The 27608-nt window shown below is 49.8% G+C and overlaps 1 protein-coding gene across 2 annotated transcripts; it reads left to right on the forward strand.

Moving 5' to 3' along the window:
• Positions 1-127: 127 nt before the first annotated feature.
• deaf1 (DEAF1 transcription factor) lies at positions 128-27205 on the forward strand. Of its 2 annotated transcripts, none has more exons than XM_064313126.1 (13): positions 128-565; positions 1926-2026; positions 2618-2747; positions 3058-3204; positions 4201-4340; positions 5155-5220; positions 6637-6681; positions 10189-10318; positions 12529-12690; positions 21562-21791; positions 23283-23354; positions 24667-24756; positions 25926-27205. In XM_064313126.1, the coding sequence occupies exons 1-13, from the start codon at positions 361-363 to the stop codon at positions 26028-26030; spliced, it is 1623 nt and encodes a 540-aa protein (XP_064169196.1). In that variant the 5' UTR covers positions 128-360; the 3' UTR covers positions 26031-27205. The 2 variants fall into 2 exon arrangements, with proteins under 2 accessions (XP_064169196.1, XP_064169197.1); XM_064313127.1 differs by having other exon boundaries at positions 129-565; positions 12562-12690.
• Positions 27206-27608: the final 403 nt, after the last annotated feature.

Genomic DNA, 27608 nt, shown 5'->3' on the forward strand with positions numbered 1-27608 from the left:
CCTCTCATTTCTATCTTGACAAAATGCAGCAAAAATGTTTTGGATACCGGCCTAGATCGAATAAACTGGTCGCGGTCGCCGGCGGCTATTTGTCAGGTTTCGGGGAGTGTCGTTTTCTTTCGGCTATTTCCGTTTTGTCTCCTTCCTGTGTGTTGATCGGTCGTGCATGAGATGGAAGCCATTTCCTATCGCACTTTATTATCATAGTTCACGTAATATTTGTGTTAATGCACAACCAAAAATTGGGTCTTAGCTTAAATAAGGGCTTTCAGCGTCGCCTTGTATTCAGAGAAAGGGATAGTCTGTTTTCCGATATATTCCCTCGGACAAATTCGGCCCAATTCGGTAGAGGCCGGAGAAATGGATGAGTCTGAATCGGCAACGAAGGGACTCGGGTTGGAGGAGGCGTCCGAAAGTGCTGCCGTTGTGCCGGTAGTGGAGGGGGAGGGCTCGGATACTGAATCGGAGGCCGAAGTTGCTACGATGACTGTAATGGGTGAACCGGGAAATATCGAAATCGGAGCCGAGTCCTTACCGAACGCAGACGAGGCAGAGACTGCGTTTGCAGGGAAGTTATCGTGTTTGTAGCGCAAACATGCGTGCGACTTTTTCGGAGCTCGGGTGTTTCCATGCTGTTAGATGCTCGTTCATCCGTGTTTTGATACTATGCAAGTAACATGGTAACGTTAGTTGGCAAAATCTTGCCTTTCCAGCTACATAACCAACACTGCCAAAGCCAGGAATTGAGTAATTAAGATAAACATGAAACATTTAGGCTATATTGCTAGCTAGCCCGCTGTCTGTATTTCATTGAATTCCATGCTATTAGCCCACATTTGGCACGCAGTTCGTAGCATTTCGTTATGCAGCTCGTTATAGATCTGTGCAACTCTTTTAGGTAGTTCTGACTCACAGTGTGTGCAGAAGTTGCATTGGCCTGTTCCTGATTTTGCTATAATGGCAAAACTAACCAGCAATTCCAGTCCATGTGCTGCGTGTATATAGAAACAGACTTGTTTGTTTAAATACGTAGCCATTCTGCAAATATAATTTGTGATTCTAATGCCTAATGTATTGAAGATTTTTAAGCGAACTGATCAGGATGCCGCATTACGTAGTTTTAATTCGCAATTTAAGCTGCTGGCATTGTTTAATAACACTTTAAAGTCGTGTTATAACATACCAGTGCTATCTTACAGCGTTTAATGCATTATTCCATGCACAATTTCATTATCCAGCACAACAAATGAACACTTGTACTGTTTCATTTCAGACTTGACTACTGTAATGCCATTTTTTCTGGTTTATCATTGTCCATTATCAATCATTTACAGTTAGTCCAAAAGTTAAACTCCCTGACTCCCGTTTTAAAAGCTCTTCATTTTCTACCTATTCCTTTTAGTATGATTTTACAGTTCTTCTTCTTTGTTTATAAGTCTCTTCATGGCTTAGCACCCCCTACCTATCTGACTTGCTTTTAAGGGTACGTGCCTAACAGGAGCCTCAGATTCTCTGGCAGTAAACTATTATTCACACGAGATGCATGACTCAGATCATTGGCAGGGCATCACACAGTGTCTGTGGCCCCAGCCTGTGGAATAGGCTGGCAGAGGGTCTGAAGGCTGTGCAGTTCTTGGATGGTTTTAAAATGGCACTCAAGACATACCTTTTTAAGCATTGCTTATACATGAATTATTACTGGTCCTGTTTTAATATTTAATGGTATTTAATTGATTTTATTTAATTTATTGTCTCTTACTATTACATCGTATTAATTTTAATACTTTTAAATGCCTTTTATGTTATTAATTTATCGGTTCTTTTAATTTTTTTGTGAAACAGTTTGTGTTGCACAAAGGTATATGAAATGTGTTGTATAAATGAAGGATTATTGATGGATTGATTTTTTTCCCCCCATTTTTAAACAGAAGTGACCACTGTGACTGTGGGAGATGTGCAGGCAGGAGGAGAGAGTGTCTTCACTACATCCGTTGCCACGGCAGCATCGATCTCGGAGCATGTTCTCGTAAGTAACGCATTCACATGACCATCCATCTCCTCCCGTACGCCTAGTTGCAGGCATTTAGCAGACACTCTTATCCAGAGCGACTTACACAACATTCTACACAGCATTTACATTGCATCCGTTTATAAAGCTGGATGTATACTGAAGCAATGCTGGTTAAGAGCCTCGCTCAAGGGTACAACAGCAGCGTCCTACCCGGGAATCGAACCTGTGACCTTTAGGTTACAAGACCAGCTCCACTCTCATGTTATTATTTAATGTTGGCGATGATTCCTGCAGCTCTGTTCCGTAGTTGCGGGTTTATTTTACACCATATTTATGGACATATACTGAACCGCACACAAAATCATATGATGCCGTACAGTCCGTTTAAAGACATCAAAGACACCAATAGTTTCCAGTAAGCCTACTATTTGGTCAGTGCAAGACGTCGTATTCCACTAACAGACAGGAAAGCAGCGCTCAAGCTAACGGGTCTTAGCCCAGGCTAATTAAGGCCGGGGGTTGTGCACAGGTAACGCACTAGGTGGTTGCGAGGTAGCAGCTTGGGTGGTGTGCGCAGGTGAGCAGCTCTTGTACTGCTGGTTTCAGGCTGGCAGGACCGCCCTGCAGATCGGGGACGGCCTCAATCCCCAGAAGGCCACCCTCATCGTCGTCCACACCGACGGGAGCATCGTGGACGCCACGGGGTTTAAGGCGACGGGCACGCCCATCACTCCTGGTTCGTTACCCCCCCCCGGTCTTCCCCCGCTAAACTAGGGTTCTCCAACTGCCTCTTCCTGGGGGGCTGGCTCTTCTTAATAATGGTTCCTACATTTTGTTCAGTATCAGTGTATAAGTGAGTATGAGTGTTTTTTTGGCTGTACCGCAACAGCGGGGCCAGCCCTATAAGCGCGAATGTCTGTGACTGGGTGATGAAGTTACACCATTGGCCGGCCGAGTTATGAAGTTACACCATTGGTCGGCCGGATGAAGTGTGTTAGGTCCAGCCACATACTAGGTTTTGACCTGGTCTTGTTTTACCCTCGCAGGTCCCCAGACGCCATCCACCCCGATGACCCCCGGGCACGAGAAGGACGGCTCCAAGTACAACTGGGACCCGTCCGTCTACGACAACGAGCTTCCCGTGCGCTGCCGAAACACCAGCGGAATGCTGTACAAAAACAGACTCGGTTCAGGTACGGGAGTCCGCCACCAGAGGGCGCCAAAGCGCTGCAGCTGCGTTTTCCTTACTGTGGGGTTTGTGGGAGGGGTTCGGTTGGGTGAGGAGATGACCCATGAAAAAATGTTGTGTATGCAGGTGTATGTTATACACCTGCATACACCTTCAGATCTCTCAAACTAAAGAAGACACCTATTGGATGTACTGCACTAGTAACTGTGTACATGCAGTTGTCGTGATGTATATTCTGTATGTGAATGGACGTTGGCCTACTTTTTAAGAAAGTGTGGGTCACTGGAAATTTGCTCGTTCGATCCTGTTGGCTTGTGGGCGCAGAATGTTGGGAAACCATACGTTACAGTTGAGTTTTGAAAGGGTCATATCGTCCGGACTTCTCTTTATACCCCAGTATTTGTTTGCTTGGCTGAAAACAGAATGCCATATTGCTGCGGAGCGGTACATCGCCGGTACAGTAGCAGACGGAGTGTGATCGGTTTCCTTGCCTGGGCACCTCGGTCTTTGGCTCGATGCTGATCACATCTCCGGCTGCGCGGGACGGCTGGCAAGGGGCTACGGGTTCAAAAACCTGGAGCAGCCTGTCCCATTACCGGAATCATCCTGTCCTTTCCAAAAAAAAAAGAGCAGTTAAATCTATTCCAAGGACACGGGGAACCTGGTGTGCGTGCGCATGTGAATTCTTCAGCGCGTACGTAATTGAGTCTGGAGCGCATAATTTGTTCCGTGTCGTCTGGATCACATCCTGAGCGGGCCGGAGGTGGACCAGCCCCCGCCGTTCGCTCGGACTCTTCCCGCGAGTTTCTCCTTGTGCCTGTCGCCCCCAGGCCTCTGTGGCGGTCACGAGGCACGATGACAAATACTTTGTGAAATTGGATTTGTGAAATTAGGTGCATAAATCGAATTAATGTGCGCAAATTAGACTTCTTTTTGGCCCTTCTGTTTTTTTTTCCTGTTCCCCCGTTGCCCCTGGTTTCCGTTGCCCCCGGATACGCAGGAGGGAAGGGGCGCTGCATCAGGCACAATAACAGCTGGTACACGCCCACGGAGTTCGAGTGCATGTCCGGCAGGGCCAGCAGCAAGGACTGGAAGAGAAGCATCCGCTACGCAGGACGCCCCCTGCAGTGCCTCATACAGGTGAGACACGCCCCCTGCAGTGCCTCATACAGGTGAGACACGCCCCCTCATACAGGTGAGACACACCCCCTGCAGTGCCTCATACGGGTGAGACACGCCCCCTGCAGTACCTGATACAGGTGAGACACACCTCCTGCAGTGCCACATACAGGTTAGATACGCCCCCTGCAGTGCCTCATACAGGTTAGACACGCCCCCTGCAGTACCTGATACAAGTGAGACACACCCCCTGCAGTGCCTCATACAGGTTAGACACACCCCCTGCAGTGCCTCATACAGGTTAGACACGCCCCCTGCAGTACCTGATACAGGTTAGACATGCCCCCTGCAGTACCTGATACAGCTGAGACACACCCCCTGCAGTGCCACATACAGGTGAGACACGCCCCCTGCGGTGCCCTATACAGGTGAGAGGGGAAGTGTGGCATGGGTAGTGGTTAGGGAAAGTGTAGAATGGGTAGTGGTTTGGGTATGTGTGGACTGGGAATGGGAGTGGGAGTGGGTGTGGATGTGGGTGTGGGAGTAAGAGTGGGAGTGAGAGTGGGAGTAGGAGTAGGAGTAGGAGTAGGTGTGGGAGTGGGAGTGGGAGTGGGAGTGGGTGTGGGTGTGGGTGTGGGTGTGGGAGTGGGAGTGGGAGTGGGAGTGGGAGTGGGAGTGGGAGTGGGTGTGAGAGTGGGAGTGGGAGTAGGAGTAGGAGTAGGAGTAGGAGTGGGTGTGGGAGTGGGAGTGGGAGTGGGAGTAGGAGTGGGTGTGGGTGTGGGAGTGGGAGTGGGAGTGGGGTGTTCCTCATCCTTCCGCCTCACTCTGTTTGCAGGAGCGGATCCTGAACCCCCACGCGGCCTCCTGCACGTGTGCGGCCTGCTGCGACGACCTGCCTGTGGTGAGTCCCCGGTCTCTGCTGCCCCCTTGTGGCATCCTGGCTCTCTGCTGCCCCCTGGTGGGTCCCAGCTCTCTGCTGCCCCCTGGTGGGTTCCAGCTCTCTGCTGCCCCCTGGTGGTTCCCAACTCTCTGCTGGCCCCTGGTGGGTCCCAGCTCTCTGCTGCCCCCTGGTGGAAGAGTCTCAATGACAGCTGAAGATTGTCTCCATATCCTCAGGCTCACTGTCTGGTGCCTTTTCCTCATTCTTTTTTTAATAAAAGCTGTAGCGGAAGAGATCTAAAATTGTTATAAGTGATGGAGTCAATGGTGCACTACCCACCCCTCCCCATTCAAAGCTAATTTGTATAATTACATTGATTTATAATGATCATTTTCATTTTTTAATTACTTAAGCAGATCGGGGTGATAGTGGGACTTGACTGGAAGGCCCACATAGGAAGGGAACATTTTAGGCAATTAGATTTGCTTCTCTTCGAGGCTAGGGCCATGCCATTGCAGCTTAGTAATGTTCATTAAGTGATTAACAACAGAGCCCCTATTTAAAAAAATTATTTCACAAAGGTTGGGGATGTGCACGTCCGTAAGACGAGAGCCAGTATTGCTGACCTTGGCCTCAAAAGATACAGGACTGATGTGTGTTCTGGAGCCTCTGAATGGAACAAGTTACCCATAGGGATTAAAAACATTAGGCATTAAAAACACTAACTATTCAGAGAGCTTTAAGAGAAAAATAAAGGCCTGGTTGCCAGGAAAAGTGTTAGTGTAACTGGTTCAGAAAAAATATGTAATGGATGTAATTGTTTTATGATATTATTTTGTTGTTATATTTGGACTGTAAATTTGACTGTGTTAGTATTGTTGTGTAATGAGTTTGTTGTGTAGCCATCCAATGTTCCACTGTATTTACACCGTTGTGAAGTCATCTTGCCTCCGCTGCTACTATTTACCATCAAGGCCCACTGTGGAAATTGGTCGTTAACTTTACTGTGTTATCCTTGGCAATTGACTGTGACTTTAATAACTTAAAATAAAACTGACTAACAGTTTAAGTATTATGTGTACAGCAACTGCGACACATCAGATGTCCACCAGAGGGAGCTCTTTTCCGTCATCGCTCAAGGCTTCTGCCGCCTGTTCAGAGTGGATATTTCAGTCCTGTGCCAGGCGATAATTGTTGAAATGTGTGAGGCACGTGCTTCTCACCATAGTACAGTCAGTGTGACATCCAGTTCATTATCAGCCCTATAACAGAAACAAAATGTGAAAAAACACGTACTCGTACGGACTGTCAGACGCCCGTACAGGTCTAGGTGTGGCTCTGACGTTGCCAAGCACCGTATTTCTTGCTCCTCACTGTTCTTTTCTGATATCTATTATTTATTTATTTATTTATTTATTTATTTTTTATTTTTTGCAGTGCACCAAGGATGGAGAGTCTTTCAGAGCGGACAACGTAAACATGGTAATTGGGATGAGTGACGAGCGTCTCCTTCAGCTCTGACGTCAGGCACGGCCCCGTTCTCGCACCTTTGCCTCGCTGCGAGTGTTCTGTCTGAGCCTGTCATTAACCCGGCAGCGACAACGCCGCGCCGTGACCTCGCTGTCGGTTCCTTAAAAGCCTCAAGCGCGCCGACTTCCGAGAGGTAGAAGCATAGAAGCATTGCCCGCGGTCTGGAATTCCCAAAGCGCGTCGTTTCGTAATTTAAAAGCGCGAGTGTTCCAGCGCAGCGACGCCGTGATTTGAGTGTGTCTCCCCGGCGCTCACGTATCAGACGCCACAGAACGAGAGTCTGCCCCCGGCACGCTTATCTCCGCTGACAGCGCTGGGAGTTGAACACGCTGGCGTGGGATAGAAAAGCAGCCTCGCTGGGTTTTTATGAAGAAGAAAAATAATTACGAAAACTCGATAAGTAAAAGAATAGGTGCACCGTTGTTTCCGCAGTTCTGGAAGTTCCGGAGCTTGGGTACTTCGAAAAACCTCAGAAAACGCAAACGGTCTGCGCCCCTGATCCTGGGGAGCCACAGCGTTCTGCTGGTTTTCCTTAAATAACGCCGTCATATCGAACTGTCGATTGCACGGTTTAACCCTTGCCTCCTGGGTCTGAATCGGCTGCTGATTTTAATGTGCACGACTCTAGCCCACTGAAGTACGGTACCACTGGGTGTCTGTGGTGAGTCGAGTCACGAGCGCAGTGGCCGCGGTCATTGGAGTCAGTCACGTCCACAGAGGAACAACAGGTGGCTTCACACGTCACTGACTTTCAGGAGGAGACAGGAGTGAATGATAATTACCAGTTAATTAACGGCAAAGTATTCACATGCACTATTTGTCCTGCAAAGTAGACAAATATTTTGGGAGATGCTCTAATGTACATTTTGCAGCTAAAGACATGGTGCTGTCTCTTTTTTTTTGTTACCTGTTATCCCCGTCTCTGGTTTTGGCCACATGCATAAACAGGAATAGAATTTTTTTCTTCTTTTTTTTCCAAGCTGCCATCATCTAAATTCCAAATCTGTCACCACTCACTGGCTGGTTTTGGAGGGACATTTGAAATGGATAAACACACTCTGATTGGCTGGAATGAGGTGACACTGAGTGGACGGTGGCAGTTAAAATAGAGCAGCATTCTATTTTTAACTGCCACTTCTGTCGCTATGGCAACCACTCGCCACTACTCTGGGATGGAGGTAGCGGTCTTTTTTTTTTTTAACATTCCCATGGTACACTTGTCAATGACAAGCTCGCCAGCAGCCAGACCATCCTGTACCCTTCTCCTGTCAAACTGGTGAAGCCAAGCAGTCATACCTCCCCAAACCCTTCTCATGGCTAACTACTGAAGCTAAGCAGTCAGACCACCCTGAACCTTTCTCATGTCAAACTGCTGAAGCTAAGCAGCTATGGGCTTGGTTACTGGAATGGGGGACCTCCTAGGGAAACTGCTGGAAGAGGTGTTTGCGAGCCAATTTGTGAGCTCCAATGCAGTGATGGGGATACTGTGCTATAGGAGGTGTACCTCAGATGAGATGATAAACCAGGGTGCTCACTCGGTGTTTCCTCTTTAACATAGTAAATGCCAAGTCGGATATTAAAATACGGTTTCATGGACTGATTTCCATCAGCCCGGTTTGACTGTTTTAACTCTGATTTACAGTGAAGCATTTACAGTAAGTATGCCATCATAACAGTTATTTATTTGCATTCATGAAAATTGACTGAGAACTGCTTTTCGTCCGTATCTATTGATGCTGCAAGTTTAAATGAAATGACAGGTTACAGTGAGGTTTTCATTCGCCCCTAAGGGCTTAATTCAGTTATAAGAGCAATATTTATAGGAGCAATATTTGCTTGTTGTGGGGTTGAGATATCTCTCTGTGATCTGTGGAGAATTAAAATGTGCTGATTTGTGGTTGACGTGCCGGGAGATGCGCACCCAGAGTGGGGTCATGGAGTTACGTACCGTTTTCATACCAGAGCCTACGGCGACAGGCCAATCAAACGCATAACGCAACTCCAGGAAGTAGAAATGCAAGCATTTGATTGGATATTGATTTTCAGTGACCAGGCTTATTGGTTGCTTCGCTCTCTGGTCCTCGCAGACTGCAGAAATGCCAAAGATGGAAGAAGGCTCTTCATCAATTATTTGTACATTAATTACAAAACGATTAAGAATTAATTACCGCATGGTTATGGTTCAGGCTTCAGGGTGTCAGGGCAATTTCTGCATACTAAAATATTGGCACCTACTACATTACAGAAATTAAATGTACTTTAATATTTTGAAAAAAGAAATTTCAGAAACAATATTGCAAGATTCCACTATGAATTATTGTCACTTTCAGATAAAATTCTGCTGCAAAATATTGTTCTCATATTTCCCTGAAAAATCCACACATTTTCAGTATTTTGCTGTGTATCACATTTCTAGCTATATTGTTCATATTTGTGGTTTGTCTACCATAAACAAAACAATGCACTGATGCGAGATTATGAACCTATAATCTATTTGCGTGCTTTTTGTGTCGCCAACCATGATATGCGTCATCTATTGTGGGCAATCTCCTTATCTCGCTTTGTGTTGTAATTAATTCGCTGGAAATTTTTAATTAATTATGGTTCATTTCTGTCTCCTCCTGAATGTCAGGGATGTGTGGAGCCACCTGTTGTTCCTCTGCTGAGTTGGGGCTCTAATGACTGTGGGGCGCTGTGGTGATCAGTCTGCTGGTCATGGCTGCTTTGTCCCAGACCACCGTCTCTCTCTGTAGCTTCTGTTCTTGGGCCCGAATCATGGTCAGATATTTGGGACGTTTGGGAACAATGCTGGAACTTAACCAACACTTTCAACAGTGATAAACTGGCCAAAAAAATAATGGGCTTTAATGGGGCTTGTTTTGATATTTGTTAATTGGAGCCTCAAGTGTAGTGTAATGATGGGAGAACTGGGCTCGTAACTCAGAGGTTGCCGGTTTGATTCCCAGGTGAATCAATGATGTTGTACTCGAAACTATAGATTTAACCTGAATTATTTCAGTAATATATCAGACTGTGTAAATTCATTTCATGGAAAAAAAAATATACATGCAGGCAGAAATGCACCCCTCAGAAAAAATTAGGTTTATTTTGCCGCAGGACTTTTATGCTGAAAAACCGTTGGACTGTACCAGAATAAGAGTCCTGCCTGCAAAAAGGGAGCCCAGCTTGTTAGTTTGCTCGTCTGCGCTCTCTGTAATCAGTAGCAGAGGTTGCAGAGATCAGCGCTGATGATTGGACGTTCCAATCCAGTCTGGGGAGAAAAAGGAAAAGAACATTTAAAAAAAAGAAAAAGCTGTTCTTTAGTGATGTGTGGGCTGGCTTGCTTGTTCCTGGAGGCGGTCCCCGCCTTCTGTGAGTGGAGCAGCCGGAGCCACATCTGTTGGACTGAATGGTGAATCTACCCCCTCACCCCCGCCCCCCCCCACCCCCCCCACACAGACCGGCCCGGTCAGACTGTTCGTCCCGTACAAGAGACGGAAGAAGGACAGCGAGCGCCCCGTCACCCCCGAAAAGAAGGAAGTCCAGGTCCAGTCTCCGAAAAACATCACCCTGACCCCCGGAGCCACGTGTAGGTGCCCCTGCCGTGTCCTACAACCCCCTCCCCCCACCCCCCACCCTCCAAAACCCCCCATCACATAATCCACATGTCCTGTGCTCTCCACTTCACCCTCTCTGAGGTTATTGTATGTTTGTGAGTTTGATTCTGGCTGTGTTAAATGTAAGGGAGCCCCAGCTGTTTGAGAGACGCTCAAGTGAGACCACTGTGGGTGTTCTGTTCTGCTGGTAAACGGCAGTCCCAGTGCAGAGCAGTGCGAGCCGTTCCGGGTCTTCCCGGTTGCACTGCATCTCCATTAGGCTGGGCTTCCTGTCTGGGTCCTCGGCTGCTTCCAGAAAGATCTGGACTGGCTGAGGCCAGCACAGCAGGGGATCCAGTCCTTGGAATTCTCCAGCATTTCATTCCAGTTCAGTCAGTCAGTCAATGGGAAATTATGTTATTTGCATGTTTAATGAGTAGGGAACTGGTGGTCTGGTAACCTGAAGGTCACAGGTTTGATTTCCTGGGTAGGACACTGCTGTTGTGCCCTTGAGCAAGGTGCTTAACCTGCATTGCTCCAGTATATCTCCTCTTGTATAAATGGATGCAATATAAACGGTTTGGGAGGGGGGTTCACTGTGGGAGCGCCCATCCTGTCTTTCAACAAACAAACCCCCCCCCTCCCCCCCAGCAGAGCAGAGCTGCAGAACACCCTTTGGGCAGAAAGAGGAGCAGTTCATCATTTCTCTCCTCCGACCTTGGGAATTTCACAGACAGTATCTGTCACTTTTTTTGCGCTCCTTGGGCGTCTGCCACCGAATGAGTTTGTGATTATTACGGCTGTAAATCAGTGACGTGATTGGCTGTATGTAGGGTGGGCGTACTGACCCCTCCCCTTCTCCGCCCCCCCCCAGCTGGCGATATGAAAGCTTTTTTTTTCTTTTCTCACTGTCGTCTTCCGCTCGAAATGCTTCCCATTCAGTGCTAAGAGCTGAAAACCAGCTGAAGTAGGCGTGTCTGTCAGCGCTGAGCTGTGGAGCGCGGTGGTGCTTGGATTAGATAAAAAAAAAAAGACTAGCAGAACAGTTGAGCTCAGAGGAACACAACTGTGTCTGATCTGGCCCCTGATTGGTGGCTGTAGATATGCGTCTGATCTGATTGGAGGAAAGAATGGGAGGCTGCAGATCTGCACCTGATCTGATTGGAGGAAAGAGTGGGAGGCTGCAGATCTGCATCTGATCTGATTGGAGGAAAGAATGGGAGGCTGCAGATCTGCACCTGATCTGATTGGAGGAAAGAGTGGGAGGCTGCAGATCTGCGTCTGATCCGATTGGAGGAAAGAACGGGAGGCTGAGATCGGTAGAAAGTTGCGGGACCTGTTTTCAGGTGTATCCCCTGAGTCTCGCACCCTCTGTGAACTGAAAACTGCAAATGATGTGGACAGGTTTTAATTAAACTCGGTGTGATAATCCCCTTAGGGAAATTTTCAGTGACATTTTGATTGCTTTTAAAGCTATGGAAGGTGGAGGATGCGCTCCATAGCAATGTTAGCATCCCCAGCAGAACTGGGTGCACGACTGTGCAGTCTCATATTAATTTTTCTATGCAAGCGTTTCGCTTTATTAAACCACTTTTAGCAGTGACAGTCCCGTTATTGGCCACTAGATCTTAATAAAAACAGTGTATGAAACCAGCGATGTGGTAGTTTGCTGCTGTAGTGGTTTGCAGTTATCGCTGTTTACTCTGTGGTTTGTGAGATTATATAATTTCACGGTCTTGCAGTGACTCTGGTACTTATTTTCACCCCACTGACACTGACTCTGTTACTTCCTGTCCACCAGGCATTGTAATTTTGTCACTTTCTGTCGTCCTGTCACAATGATTCTCTCACTTCCTGCCCTAACCACTCACAGTAATTCTGTCACTTCCTGCCCTAACCACTCACAGTAATTCTGTCACTTCCTGCCCTAACCACTCACAGTAATTCTGTCACTTCCTGTCCGAACCACTCATCGTAACTATGTCATTTCCTGCCCTAACCACTCACAGTAATTATGTCACTTCCTGCCCTAACCACTCACAGTAATTATGTCACTTCCTGCCCTAACCACTCACAGTAATTATGTCACTTCCTGCCCTAACCACTCACAGTAATTCAGTCACTTCCTGCCCCACGCCATCACAAGGACTATGCTGCCTCCCATCTACAGTCACGGTGTTTGTGTTGCTTCCTGTCTCTCCAGTCACAGTTATGACGTCACTTCCTGTCCCTCCAGTCACAGTGACGCCGTCGGGGCAGATCACGACCTCGGGCACGCTGACCTTCGACAGGACGCCCGTGGGCGACGCCACCGCCGTCATCTCCGAGAGCCCGGCGCAGGCGGACGTCTTCGCTGGCACGGCGGGTAAGGCCCGCCCCCCCGCCCGGCCCCCCCCGGCCCCCCCCCCCCCCCCCCGGCCCCCCCCCCCGCCCGGGCCCCCCGCCCCCCCCCTGGGCCCCGCCCCCCCCTGGGCCCGCCCCCCCCCCCGGGCCCGCCCCTGGGCCCCGCCCCTCTGGGGGTGACGGGCACGGGTCTGTTTAAGGAAGCCATCTTGCGGCTATTTAGGACATCCCCTTCCCCTGGTTCCAGGGCTGCCACGGAAAAGGAGTGGGTACCCTGGCTCTGTGCTGCTGAATCTGGGGCAGGGGTTTTTTTAGCTTCTGGGACGCCCTGCGACAGGGATCCCCAAACTGGGTCTTGGGGCTGCCCTGTGTGTGACCGTTTTTGTCAATAGTGCTGAGAATGTGCGTTTCAATTCTGTCCTTTTTTCCTGTGATTTTTTATCACTGCGCGGGTTTGTTTTGTTGTTTGTTTGTATGGTTCACACAGATGGCTTCTTTTCGGATGACACTTTCAGCAGTCGGTATTTTAAAAAATTCTGTTATATGTACAATTTCATTAGTTAAAAAATATCACTTCTCCCTTTAATTGGAGAACCGGCTGATCTGACTGAATCTCCTGGGATGAGAATGTAGGGCATTAAATCTTCATATGGAGCTGTTCATGAGTGACCTTCAAAGCGTTAAAATGGAACATTCCGGAACAGTTAACCGCTCGTTCAAACCGCCGCACGCAAGTGAAGGTCGCCTCGTTTTTACGCCCTGCCCAAGAGAGGGAACATCAGCTCTGTTTCTGTACTGGACCAGCCGGAGGAGGGGCTCTCCACCAATCAGGGAGCACGGTGGTAATAATGGTCTTCTCAGCGGTTAAAAGGCTCCCGGGAGTACGGCCTGATAGTATCCACCAATCACCGTTGAGGTTATTCAGTTTCTGCCTTACCAACCTGCTCTGTGATTGGCGAAGAGCTTCTGTCTGGTTCCTGAGCGAAAGTGATGACGCCAGCATCCCACCCCTGCTTCCCCCACTGTGTTAAACCGCCCCATCTGATGAAACTCCAAATTCTGTTACTCAGCAACAGGCCACGCCCCTTAAACGCGGGAACTCCGGGAGCACCCTGTCCCCCCCCACCCCCACCCCAGTGATGGGACCAGGGCGGTAAATTTTATCAGCTCCTCCTCATTCATATTTCTCTGGGTTTTCCCGGCCTGCTTTTGCGGCTGGCCCAGAGAGGAATCCTGGAAACGGCAGCGACTGGCCCCGCCCCCCGCCCCCCTGAGTGGTGACCTGCGCTCTGATCTGACCAAGCCCCGCCCCCCGCTCGCAGCGGATTGGCTGCCGTGCGACTCACCGGCCCTAACGAGCTCCCGCAGGGCTCTCGGGGAACTGCTCCTTTCAAAATGACAAATGAGGAGCGCTTGAGAATCTTCCCGCTTCCCTGCGCTACTGAAACCGGTCCACCTTGGTTATCTGCTGCTATCTATTTCTTTTAAAATTATAATAATTATTTTTAATGTTGTTTCCTGTGCTTTTTGTTCTTTCTGTCCTTCCGTCTGTGTGGTTCATCCTCTCTGCTGTTCAGTCTTTCATTCTAACGGCTTCACTTTCTCCCTCTCTCGCCCTCTCTCTCTTCGTCTCTCGTCTCCGCGTACGCGCGTGCGGTTTAGGCGATGGCGGGTTGTAGCGGGGCCGTGCCGAGGTTGTTAGTGGGGCAGGTGCTCAAAGTGAGAAAAGGGCACATCAACCTAGAAGAAAAAAAAATGAGCTGACGCTCAGTTATTGCACAGAATAAATCTTACCAAAACAAGTGAATGAAAAAAAACGAATACCAGCGACAACAATAAGGCAAATATCGATTTTGTGAAAGGTCATATGGAAGGGGCACATCCGGCCCCACCCTCTGCACGTGCCTGATCTATTGACTGATCTTCTGCTCGTGCGTCAGGCTGCTGGGTGAGATTACCTAAACGGTTTGATGGGTTTTTTTGCGCCGACCTCTCGACGAGACAGAGGACGGTGAAAAATCGTACGTGCGGCGGCGAGACCTCGTCTGCTTCTGACCTAAATTCCGCTGACTTTTTTTTCTTCTTTTTTTTTCAATTAAATAATTATTTTTGTTGCATTTTTGCGGCTATCTTAGCTCGCAGTGGGTACATAGCATGGGGAATCGCGCGACCCAGTTTGGAAATAAATAAATAGATAAAGTAAAATAAATAAATAAATAAGTAAGTAAATAAATAAATAAATAAATAATCTCCGCTGCGACGGGGTAATGCGTCACTTTCCTTCGGTCACGGCGCCTCCCGCGAGACCCCGCCTCAGTCACGCCGCGGCCGGATAATGGCCTGACAGCCGCGTGCTGATAAATAGCGCACCGCAATTCCCTCGTTTTCCGAGAGAACGGGGGGAGGGGGGGAGGGGGACACGCGGCCCGGGATGCCGATTCGCTTACCCCGCCCCCCCCCCATCCCATCCGCTTCCTTCAGCTTGCACGTGGTAAGAGGGAGAAAAAGAAGGGGCTGCTCGTTTCGCCGTTCCAGCGAAACACAAACCGCCGCTTTAAATGCACGGAAAACTCCGCACATTTTCCGCCAGCGAGGCGCTCCGGTTGCTTTTGTCGGAAAACGGGGTCACGGCGCTCCTTTCATTGTGCGTTAAAAACGCGGATAAATTATGTAACAAATAACAAAATGATGAAAAAAAAAAAAAAAACCAATATTTTATGCTCACTACTTTTGCTTGCGTCCAACTTCCGAGGACAGATTACATCAGAGCCCCACACTGCTCCCATTTAAGGAGCATTTGCTCATGAAAATTGACGTGTGGCAACTGGAAGAATAATTTAGGGGCACAATTACTAATTGGGATGCATTGCTGTGCTCCTAAAGTTTTTGACTGAGGAGCGACTAGTGCTCCTTGGAAAAAAAATGTTGGCGTAGAGCCCTGGATGTAAGTGTGTCTCTCTAACCGAGTGTGTCTGTTCGGCTGCGCTGAGCGCGTCTGTTCGGCTGCGCTGAGCGCGTCTGTTCGGCTGCGCTGAGCGCGTCTGTTCGGCTGCACTCGGTGTGTCCGTTCGGCTGCACTCGGTGTGTCCGTTCGGCTGCACTCGGTGTGTTTGCTCCCAGTGTTTGTGCCGACGGTTTGTTCTTGTGGATTATGAATCCTACTCTGAACTCGGGCCTCAGAACGCAAGGATCTGTGACTTAAAATGTCTGCACAAATAGTCGCTAATTATTTTTTCCCGCCTGTCTTCTTTATTCCTGTGATGTAGGCCTACATTTCTCGCACAGGCATCAGTCTGCACCTGTGTGCCTCCCCCCCCAGCTCCCTTGAGAGAGGGGGGCCCCCCATGGGGGGCGGGTGGGCGGGGGCGTGGTTGGCTTTCAGTGGTACTTTGTTTTGCCCCACTTTCTCTCTTCCTCTCAGTTGGGTCGTATTCTCAGGGGCGGGGGGGGGGGGGGGGGGGCGGGGGGTGTAATTTTGCTCGGTGCTGCGTAGGTTTACCCGTCTCTCGCAGGGTGAGGTTTCGGGGGGGGGGGGGCGTGGATGTGGATCTTGGTGATTGAGGCACACAGTTTAAGAGATATACGCATATCACACACAAAAAACAACAAAAAAAAAAAAAAACCCCAAACGGCTGCATCAGGATTGGAGCTGTTATTGGTAATTTGTCACAGTGGAGTCGCAGAAGGGCCCTCCGTGCTCTCGGCTGTGTGCGCTCTTACGCTGTTAAGTCAGACGCTTTCTGTTTACCGTCTGGAGCGGCGGCTCCCTGAAAAAGAGCGTGCGCAAGTGTCTCCACGGTGACCGGTGGTGGGACGGGACGGGCGCGCTGGCAGGGCGGGGAACTCGGGGCCCTCTGTGTAAAAAAAAAAATGAAGAATGGTCACCCTGAGCTCCACAGAGAGGGGAGCAACAGGGGGGTATCTGGAGCAGGAGGAGGGGGAGGAGGAGGAGGGGGAGTGGGAGGGAGGAGAGGTGGAGAGGTGGATGACAGGAAGGAGAGAAGTGGGAGAGAAGGTGAGCGGAACATGGACGTAGCTGATCTGTTCATCGGAAATATCCGCCCCCACAAGTGCGTACAAACGTACGTGCAGTCCAGATTGGGCTCTGATTGGGCTCAGCCTGGGTTCTGACGGGGTTCAGACAGGGTTCTGACTGGGTTCTGATTGGGCTGTGTGTGAGATGTTTATTGGCACGCTGCACTGACGCTGGCTGGTGTAGGTCTACTGTTCGCCTGGTCTGGCACTGGTACTGGTACCCAGATAACTCGGTTGGATGCTCTTACGTTCTCTTACATTGTGAGTCGCTCTGGATAGGAGTGTCAGCTCGCTGTTCACAGAGAGACCATCAGGTATCTGACTGCAGCGACTGATAGGGACACATTCCTGAATCTTATACATTTTTGTCACATGTTGTTTCTCCCAGTATTTGGCCATATTGTTTGTCTGTACAAATAGCACAGTAGGCTACGTTAAGGTTGAGCTATCGTGCGAAACTTGCGTAAGTTTCAACGGAAGCACTGAAACCATAAACGCCTTAGGAATGCCAAAACGGCCACATACTGCGAGACCCCACACATGTCAATTGACACAAATCTAACCACCGACAGTCTATCATTGATTAACCATTAACAGCCTTAGCACACACACACACACACACACACACACACACACACACACACACACACACACACACACACACACACACACACACACACACATACCATACACACACACACACACACACACACACATGCACCCCCCCCACACACCACAACACACACACACACACACACACACACACCCCCCCCACACACACCCCACACACACACACACACACACACACACACACACACACACACACACACCACAACACACACACACACACACACACACACACAACACACCACACACACACACACCACACACATACAGATACACCCACACACACACACACACACACACACACACACAACACACACACACATCCCCACACACCACACACACACACACACACACACACACACACCACACACCACACACACACACACACACACACACCACCCACACACACACACACACACACACACATACCCCCCCCACACACACACACACACAACACCACACACACACACACACACACACACACACACACACACACCCCCACACCACACACACACACACACACACACACACACACACCACACACACACACATCCCCCCCACACACACACACACACACACACACACACATACATACACACACACACACAGCATACAGCTCATATCAACACCGTCAATCCCCCCAGCAACGGCATCTCTTATTTTAGAAGAAGACTGCGAAATGGGGGTCTCACCCCCCAGCCCTATCCCCCCCCCCCCCCCCAAACAGCACATGCCTTTCTGAGCTCACACCTCTCCCTCAGCTCTGTCTCTCTCTCTTTCTCTCACTCCCTCTCTCTCTCAGACTGCGCCGTACCTTCTCCCTGCTAATGCTCTGACAGTGACAGATGCTTTGTTATTTTTAGGCGCTTAGGGTGAGGGGGTGGGGTGGGGTTGGGGAGGTGTGGGTTTGTGTGTGTGTGGGGGGGGGGGGGTGGTGGGAGGGGCTGGGTTCTCGCGCGCGGGTGAAATTGGCCGCGGAACTCCGTGTGATGGGCTACTCCTCGCCCCTGTCCTGGGCGGGCTCTGATTTAGCGTCCCACCCCGTTCAGAGGGACAGACATTTTACAGCCGGGCGTTAGCCCTCCGTTCCCCCACAGGTGAATACGGGGGGGGGGGCAGCCCTGTGGAGTGGGTGGAGGGGGGGGCAGCCCTGTGGAGTGGGTGGAGGTGGTTCAGGGCGGGGCAGGGTGGGGCGGGGAGGGGAGGGGAGGTAGGTCGGAGGGAGAAGCCTTCATTCAGGGCGGGGGGGGGGGCATCTGCGTGTTTTTGGTGGTGGGGTCTGTTTGACGAAACGTCCCCCGCCCCTCTCTCCCTTTCTCACTCTCACTTTCTCTCTCCCTCAACTCTCTCTGACACTTTCTCTCCTTGAACTCTCTGTCTCCCTCTCTCCGTCTCTCAACTCCCTCTGAATCTCTTTATCTCTCCTTGAACTCTCTCACTCCCTCCCTCCCTCCGTCAACCCTCTCACTCCCTCCCTCAACTCTCTCTGACTCTCTCCCTCTCTCCTTGAACTCGCTCTCTCTCTCTCGCTCTCCCTCTTCCCCATAAACATAAACATCCAGAGTAATGAAAATCAAATGAATTCACTTGTATATTGCCTTTGCCATGGGGCGCTGTAATGTTTGGGGATTAATATTCTGCTCGTGTCCGTTGGGCTGTGTTTCATTAAGTCTTCTATAGGCTTCCATTTCCTCATCCTTATGAGTCCACTTTTTTTTTTGTTTGTTCATTTTGAGACCAAATTCTCTTTGTAGCTCCCAGCAGGGGGCGGGTAATGAATATTTCACTCTATTGCGTAGAGATGTACTGTACGCGTCCTGCGTCCACATCCTCCGTTAAACGAATTAAAGGGATATTTCACTTTCTGAAGTTTTCTGCCGTTTCCGTTCGTGCTTTCAGCTGACCCATACAGTTTTTTTATGTGCGCAGGAGGATCTCCTAGAAATTTTCAGGCGCTTCTGACGATGTCCTGCTGGCTTTAGAACTGAGGGCATCGGGGAATTTGAGGGCTTGTGGACGAAACGGAGGAAAGTGCCGAGGCGGTCCCCGCTGGGTGTGTTTGGTTTCTGCAGCGGGGCGCGTCACACAGAGCGCTGAACGCTGTGCAGGTCTGGCCGCTCCAGGTGCCGGGAGCTGTGTGGAAGAGCTGTGTGAGGCCAAAAACGTCCCACAAGCCCTGCTGTGTGTGGGTGCGCGTGTGTGTGTGTGTGTGTGTGTGTGTGTGTACGTGTGTGTGGTGTGTGTGGTGTGCGCGCGTGTGTGTGTGTGTGTGTGTGTGTGTGTGTGTGTGTGTGTGTGTGTGTGATCTTCATTTCCTCTACCTGTTTGAGTGCTTTCGGTCACACTCTGTGACGGACTGCATGAGTGACAGCTTCCTAGACGTCCATGCCGACAGACACGCGTAGAGTCAGCTGCGTGTTCTGGGTCCCCCTCTCCATGTCCTGAGCCACATTACCGAGCGGCGTTCCGATGTGACGTTTTACGCCACCCCATTCTCGTCTTGGGCGGTCACATGGCACCCTGTGAGAGCCTACGTCAGGTGACATAAGTGTTCATAAGTGCTTATGCAGTGCTTATGAAGGTGCAGTATTGGTGTGTTAGTGGACCTCTGCATGTACGGCCCTTTGGGGAACGGTTTACTTGTCGTGTAACTGCGGATGCAGAGGGCGCTCATTTCACCTTACAGCCGCGATCCCGCAGGCAAGACTGGCGGAGTGAGGCAAGCGTGTGGAACAAGACAGACAGACAGACAGGGAGACTGACAGACTGACAGACAGGGAGATGGTCAGACAGACAGGGAGACAGACAACCGGAAAGACAGATGGACAGACAGACAGGGAGACAGACAGACTGACAGACAGGGAGATGGACAGACAGACAGGGAGACAGACAGACTGACAGACAGGGAGATGGACAGACAGACAGGGAGACAAACAGACGGAAAGACAGACGGACAGACAGGGAGACAGACAGACGGAAAGACAGATGGACGGACGGACGGACGGACAGGGACAGACAGACAGACGGACAGACAGTGGACAGATAGACAGACAGACAGAGACAGACGGATGGATGGACGGACGGACAGAAAGACGGAGAGGAGTAATTACACTCAGCTCTTCAGTTTCTGTGTGCTGTTTGACAGACAGTACAGCTGTCCTCTCACCCCACACACTCATGCACTTTCTGGTTTCCTTTTCTTAATGAAATGTGTCTTGCTGGCATTTGTAGTCACACATTTATTGCGCTCCGCAGTTTTATCAGTGGTGGCAGACGAATTCCCGCTGGTTCACTTTCAGGCTTGCACTTTTTTCCTTTTTTTTTCTTTTCTTTTTTGCTTTCTGGATTTTTTTACTCATAATTTTGTTTTGTTTTATTCATATTTTTATTCATATTGTTTTTCCGCTGTCGAGCGGCCGCAGTTTGTAATCTCCACGCTCCGCTTCAAGGTTGCCGGGGTTACCTCGGCACAATATTTTGATCTGAGATTGAAGGGAGGATGGGGAACACATTGTGTCCCTCGCTCGCTGGCTGCCCCTCTGACAGACTCAATTACGCACTGACAGCCGAGCGGTCCCTGCAATAACACCGCTTTACCCCTAGGGGGCCACCAGGCTGGCGGTGCGGTCACAGCCATTTGAACCGTGTCTGTTATAGTGGCAGTTCCATTTCTGGATTTTCCTTGTACTATTTCAGTTTTGGTGTGTTTTTTTTGACTGGCCGAGACAATATCTGTGTACACTGCGGGATATTGCAGATATTAAAAGAAAGGTTAGGACATAAGCTCATTTTTGATTTTGGATGAGGCAAACATTTTCTCTAGTAGCATGGGTACCTATGATCATAAAAAAGATGTTGAATATATGCATATTTTTTCAGGGAAAACATTTTTTTAATGACCCCATTTGTATTATTGAATTCATGATCTTGACTTTGTTTTTGATCAATTTAAAGACGTTTCTGATGACCGGTTAGCTGTGCAATGGCTGATATAGGAGCATTCTGGGTTCGTAGACTAAACCAAGAAAATACACTTCAAGTGACAGCTTGTGCAATGATGTAATTCTGAACATACTCACCAACACACACACATGCACGCATAAACACAACACACACACAGACATGCACACACATACATGCGCGCACACACACTTTTATGTGTTTATGTGATTTTAGTGATGTTTTTCAGTATCTAACGATTGCGCCTGACCCACCCCCCCCCCCCCCTTAGTGACACTGACGTCCCTGCCGGCCCTGGCCATGGCCCCCCAGGCTCTGCAGCCCAAGCCCGAGTCGGTGGGCGTGGCCAACGGGCTGGACGCCTCCGAGCAGCGCACCTGGGCGTACCTGGAGGAGACGGCCAACGCCCTGATGAGCACCGTGCAGCAGCTCAAAGTGCTGATCCAGCAGGCCAAGCAGGCCAGCCACGCCCACAGCAAAGGCCCCGCCCCCCGCAAGGACGTGAGTTCCGCCCCTCCTCTTAAAGGGGAACTTCACGTTTTTTTTTGTTTTTTTTTTTGCACGCGGTCTCTGTTTAAGCTTCGGTCGTCCAGGTGGGTCTCGCTGAGACAGGTAGGAGCCTGGCCACGGAGGCAGCATCATGAGCAGTCACAGAGTGTGAAAACAGCAGCGTGTAATTTAAAAAACAACAGCCACGCAACATAAAGAGGCTTCGTGTGTTTTCACAGGTCACCAGCACCTGTTCTATCAAAGCAAACAAGTTTTTTAGTTTGTAGTAATATAGAAGTAATTTATTTCTCCTGATTATTGTGTGAATTCAGTGGTGTGTATTTACACCTTCCAACAATAATCAACGGGGGAATTAAATACAATAATTATTTATTTTCTTTTACTCGAGATGAGTTATTCAAGCTGAAACACATAGGCAGGCCATTTTTCTTTAGATTGTTTTGTTAAGCTTACTGAGACTGCAGCCTCGCCCCCCGCAGTGCATTTTTGGGGCATAGTTGCCTTTTAGGAGAAGTTTGCCTGGGGGAGGATCAGCCGGGGTTTGGATGCCGTGGGCTTATGGGTAAAATTACACCGTAGCGTTTGTTAACTGTGTGACCCTGAGGCTGGTTTGAGTCAGACGAAGGGGTTAGCCTCGAGCAGCGTATGTTTTTTTATTGTTGTTTACGAAGAGGGCGTCTGTCTCTTAAACTGCCGCTCTGTGATGTTTTATGTTTTCTTTGAAAACGGCTGAGAAGTGCTTTTCTGCCTGTAAAAGCACGAGCGCTAATTTAAGGACGTTTCCGAGCAGACGGGTAAGAGGCGGTAAACGTGTGCCGCGGTAATCTGTCAGAGCGAGGGAGCGAAATCATTTTTTGACAAACGTACAGCTAGAAGGAGCGAATGACAAAAACACCCCTGAAAACGACAGACCCTCAAACTGCGTCCAGCCTCGACGCTCTTGTCCTTCAGTGTGAGGTCATCACGACCTCTCTCTTTCTCCCTCCTCCCCCCCGTACTTCCCCATCTACCTCCTCCTCCTCCTCCTCCTCCCCTGTCTCTCGCTTTCTCTCTTGCATTCTTCTCTTTCACTCTCCTGTCCCTCTCTCCCCCCTTTCTTCCCTCAATTTTATCAGTTTCTCCCTATCTCAATCTTTCACCTTCATATCTCTCTCAGCATTTTACTGCTCAGCTTACTGGCTCTCAGTCTCTGATGCTCTCTCCTCTATTCCCCACTCTTTTTCTCTCCCGTTTTGTCTGTCCTTCTCTCCTTTTTTCTCTCTTCCTGTCATAAAAATATCTGACAAGTATTGGCTGGGTATTGTAACTGAAGTAAACCCACTACTGCTGTAAATGGAACAATTAAGGTTTCATTAATTCAAACTCTTGTCTTCCTGTCTATATCTCTTTCTCTGTATCTCTGTCTACCCTCTCTCTCCTTCTGTCTCTCTCTCTCTCTCTCTCACTCACTCACACACACTCTCTCTCCATCTCCCTCTCCAGTCCTTCCAGGGTCAGATGACCTTTCAACCCTCTGATGACCCTGATGGGAAACACACAGAGGTTATCATTAAGGCAAGTGGGCAGGGTCAGATTACCCACAATCCTCACGGTCACAAGCGTGTGTGTGTGTCTGTATGAGAGAGTGTGTGAGTGTGTGTGTGTCTGAGAGAGTTTGTGAGAGAGAGCGTGTGAACGTGTGAGCGTGTGTGTGTGCGTGTGTGCGTGTAAGAGTGAGAGTGTGCTCCCTTGTGCGAATACCCTTCAGCCCTGTGTTAATGTTGGAAGATTGCTTCAGACAGCTACGCTTTAGAGGATCAGGAACCATCAGCCCCGAAGCTACTGCACACTAACCTCTCCAAATGAAGCATTTCACACCTTCCAGCGTTTTCCCGATATGACAAACTGGAATACACAGAGGAAATGCTCCACTGTGCCTCTGGTTTCTCCTCTGCGTGTGCGTGTGCGTGTGTGTGTTTGTTATGGGTCTGTGTGTGTGTTATGGGTGTGTGAGTGAGTGTGTATGTGTGCGTGTGTGTGTTATGGGGGTGTGCATGTGGGTGTGTGCGCGTGTGTGTGTGTTATGGGTGTGCTATGAATGTGTGTGTGTGTGAGTGTGCATGTGTGTGTTATGAGTGTGTATGTGAGTGTGTGTGTGAGTGTGTGTAAGTGTTATGAGAGCGTGTATGTGTGTGTGTTATGGGTGTGAGTGTGTGTGTTATGGGACATCGCACTAAGCTGCCCTGCGATTGGACGAGGAGCATGTACCGACTCTCCTGATTGGCTGTCCAGTGGTGAATGGAATAATAACGTTAATGACAATGACAATGGTTGCATTTATTGGCAGCTAACCTCCATCGACAGTTGCGGACGATTGGCTGTTCCAAATTGAGGCGGGAAGTGGGTATGCTTGTCCCTGTGTGTGTGTTATGGGTGTGAGTGTGTGTGTTATGGTGGTGTGCATGTGGGTGTGTGCGTGTGTGTGTGTGAGTGTGTGTAAATGTTATGAGTGTGTGTGTGTGTGTTATGGGTGTGTGCGTGTGAGACTGTATGTGTGTGTGTGTGTGTGAGTGGTATGAGAGTGTGTGTGTGTGTGTGGTATGAGAGTGTGTGTATGTGTGTGTGTGAGAGTGACTGTGTGTGTGCGCGTGTGTGAGACTGTGTGTGCGTGTGTGCATGTGTGTGTTGTGTGTGAGTGTGTGTTATGAGTGTGTATGTTTGTGTGGTATGAGAGTGTGTGTGTGTGTGTGTGAGTGACTGTGTGTGTGCACGTGTGTGAGACTGTGTGTGTGTGTGTGTGAGAGTGTGTGTTATGAGTGTGTGTGTGTGTGTGTGTGTGGTATAGGAGCTGGGTCCTCATCTCTCCTACTGGTTTGTTTTCCTGCAGCAAATGTGTGTGAACTGCGGCCGGGAGGCCAGCAGCGAGTGCACCGGCTGCCACAAGGTCAACTACTGCTCTGTCTTCTGCCAGAGGAAGGTAGGGACCCCGCACTAAGCTGCCCTGCGATTGGACGAGGAACATGTACCGACTCTCCTGATTGGCTGTCCAGTGGTGAATGGAATAATAACGTTAATGACAACGACAATGGTTGCATTTATTGGCAGCTAACCTCCATCGACAGTTGCGGACGATTGGCTGTTCCAAATTAAGGCGGGAAGTGGGTATGCTTGTCCCTGTGTTGGGGCCACCAAGATCATTTAATAATAATAATAATAAATAAAAAAACAATTTAAAAAGTTAATGCTAAAAATAAAGCTTATAAAACTATGACCTGTGTTGCTACCCACACACTGAACCTCGGGCTATGCTACACTGGCACATTGCAGAGTCTCTCTCTCTCTCTCTCTCTCTCTCTCTCTCTCTCTCTCTCTCTTTCTCAGTAAGAGAACTTTTAACTTTTAAATCTTTAAATTATGGGATGGGAATTTATATCCCTCTCCCCGTTTCCCTTTTGTGTCTCTCTCGCTCGCTCTCTCTCTCTCTCTCTCTCTCTCTCTCTCTCTCTCTCCTTTTCTGTGTAATTTCTCCTGAGCGAGGAGGCGGATGTCTTTATGTCTTTAAGTACGACGCGGCTGAGTGAGTCTCTCAGCTTGGTGCGTCCTGCTGAAGGGTCCGTCTCCAGGGTGTGGGTCCCTCACCAGGGTGTGTGGGTCCCTCTTCAGGGTGTGGGTCCCTCTTCAGGGTGTGGGTTCCTCTCCAGGGTGTGTGAGTCCCTCTCCAGGGTGTATGTCCCTCTTCAGGGTGTTTGGGTCCCTCACCAGGGTGTGGGTCCCTCTCCAGGGTGTGTGGGTCCCTCTTCAGGGTGTGTGGGTCCCTCTCCAGGGTGTGGGTCCCTCACCAGGGTGTGTGGGTCCCTCACCAGGGTGTGGACCCATTGGTGCATTTTAAGCTGATGCTGATGAAGGAAGCGTTTCCCACTCGGTGTGCTGCTAAACGCTTTCTCTCCCGTGTGAAACTCCCCCGATGTCTCCTAAGATCAAAATGAGTTCTGCATTCCGTCCTTAAATCCCTGTCTGTGTCTCTCCCCAACTCTCCCTTTCCTTCTGTCTGTCTATCCCCCTCCCCCCTCTCTCTCTCTTCCTCTCTTCTCTCTCCCTATCTCTCTCTTGCTCTCTCTCTCTCTCCCTCCCTCTCTCTCTCTCCAGGACTGGAGGGATCACCAGCATACCTGTTGCCAGCCAGGTGCTGTGGTCTCCATGCAGGAGGAGGTGCAGGGTGGAGTGGTGGAGGTGGAGAAAGTCAAAGCCTAGCAGATCTCTCTGTTTCCCGGGCAACAGAGACTCAGGGCCCCTCCCCGACACACACACACTCTCTCTAACACACACACACACACACTCATGCACTCACACACACACACACTCATGCACGCATACACACACAGGCTCACGCACGCACGCATACTCTCATACACACAGACTCACACTCACACACATATGCACAGGCACGCACGCACACACACACACACACACACATTTGCACACGCACACACAGAGTCTACAGGCTTGGCCTTCCTGCAGATTGACGGACTGCTACCCTGACCTCACCTCCAGAGATGAAAAAAAACAGCTTTTAAATGCTCTGGGATTTCATTCATGGCAACCATCCGACATCTGTTTATTTTAGGTTTGAACTGGGGGGGGAGGGGGGGGGAGACGTCCTTCGGACCTGCTCTCACAACAGGAGACAAACTTCTTCAGCATCTTTTTTTCTTTTTTTTGTGACTACCCATCCGGAGGCATGGAATTAAAATTGTGTTGAATGACGTGCAGTGTTTGGCGGATTTATTTTGTGTCCGAGAGTCGATTTGTGGATTTATTTTTATTTATTTTCTGGACGCCACGCTGATGGTTTTATTGTCTTTGAGGTAAATAATTTGATTGATTTTATTATTATTATTCTTTTTATTATTACTTTTTTTTTTCAGTCGGGGATTTTTTTGATGAGTTTTTCCTCCCCTCGCTCAGGGATTAAACCCCCCCCCCGTGTGCGTCAGTGATGTCGTTCAGTCCTGGACCGAGTCGCTCGGTCCACGCGGCGAGCGGCGTCGGGGAACGGCGAGTCTCGTCACGTTCCCGCGCTCGCAATCAGCGCCCCCCCCGCAAATCCCCGGGACTGCGACTCCGCCGGGGCGCAGACTCTGATTAAGCACCGCGCGTCGCTGGGCCCGAGCATCGGGCCGACGCCGCCAGCCAGCCGCCGCGCTCGCTATCGAGCATCCGCTTGGTTTGTGGCGGCGGCGGCGACGGCGACGGCGGCGGCGGCGGCGGGGGGGGGTCGATTTTATAAACACGGTCTTCTCGCTTCGGCAGAAACCCCCCCCCCCCACTTCTCCGGCTATCTGACGGAAAAACACATTTTTGGAAACCCCTTGTCCTGGCGCCTCCGGTCTTTATGTTTCTGTGGTTTAATTAAATGTATTTATTTATTTATTTGTGCTGTGTGTGGATTATTTTCCTGTGTTTTTGGGGCAAAGGGAGCTGAGGAACTGCGTGTCTGCTGGTGAAAAGGCGGGGGGTAGAGAACGTGTGATAAAAAGAAAACCGTTGCACAATTCTGAAATAAAAGACGTTTTGCGTTTTGAAGGCCACTCTGGGTGGGGGTGGGGGGTGGGGGGGGGCGTAACTGTCATTGGTTTACGGATGAGGCCCGCTAATGAGATTAACCTGGCCTTTCTCTGGGATGTAGCTGCTGGTTTAACTCCCAGATGGTGATGTAATCCTGGTTAATCCCGCATCGGTTTCCCCCCCGGGATCACGCTCACGGCTGACCTTGCCCCGTCTGAACGTTCTCCCCCGGAACGTTCCTGCAGACCCACCTGCGCCCATCTG

Source organism: Anguilla rostrata, chromosome 16 (genome assembly GCF_018555375.3).
Source record: "Anguilla rostrata isolate EN2019 chromosome 16, ASM1855537v3, whole genome shotgun sequence".
Taxonomy (NCBI): Eukaryota; Metazoa; Chordata; class Actinopteri; order Anguilliformes; family Anguillidae; genus Anguilla; species Anguilla rostrata.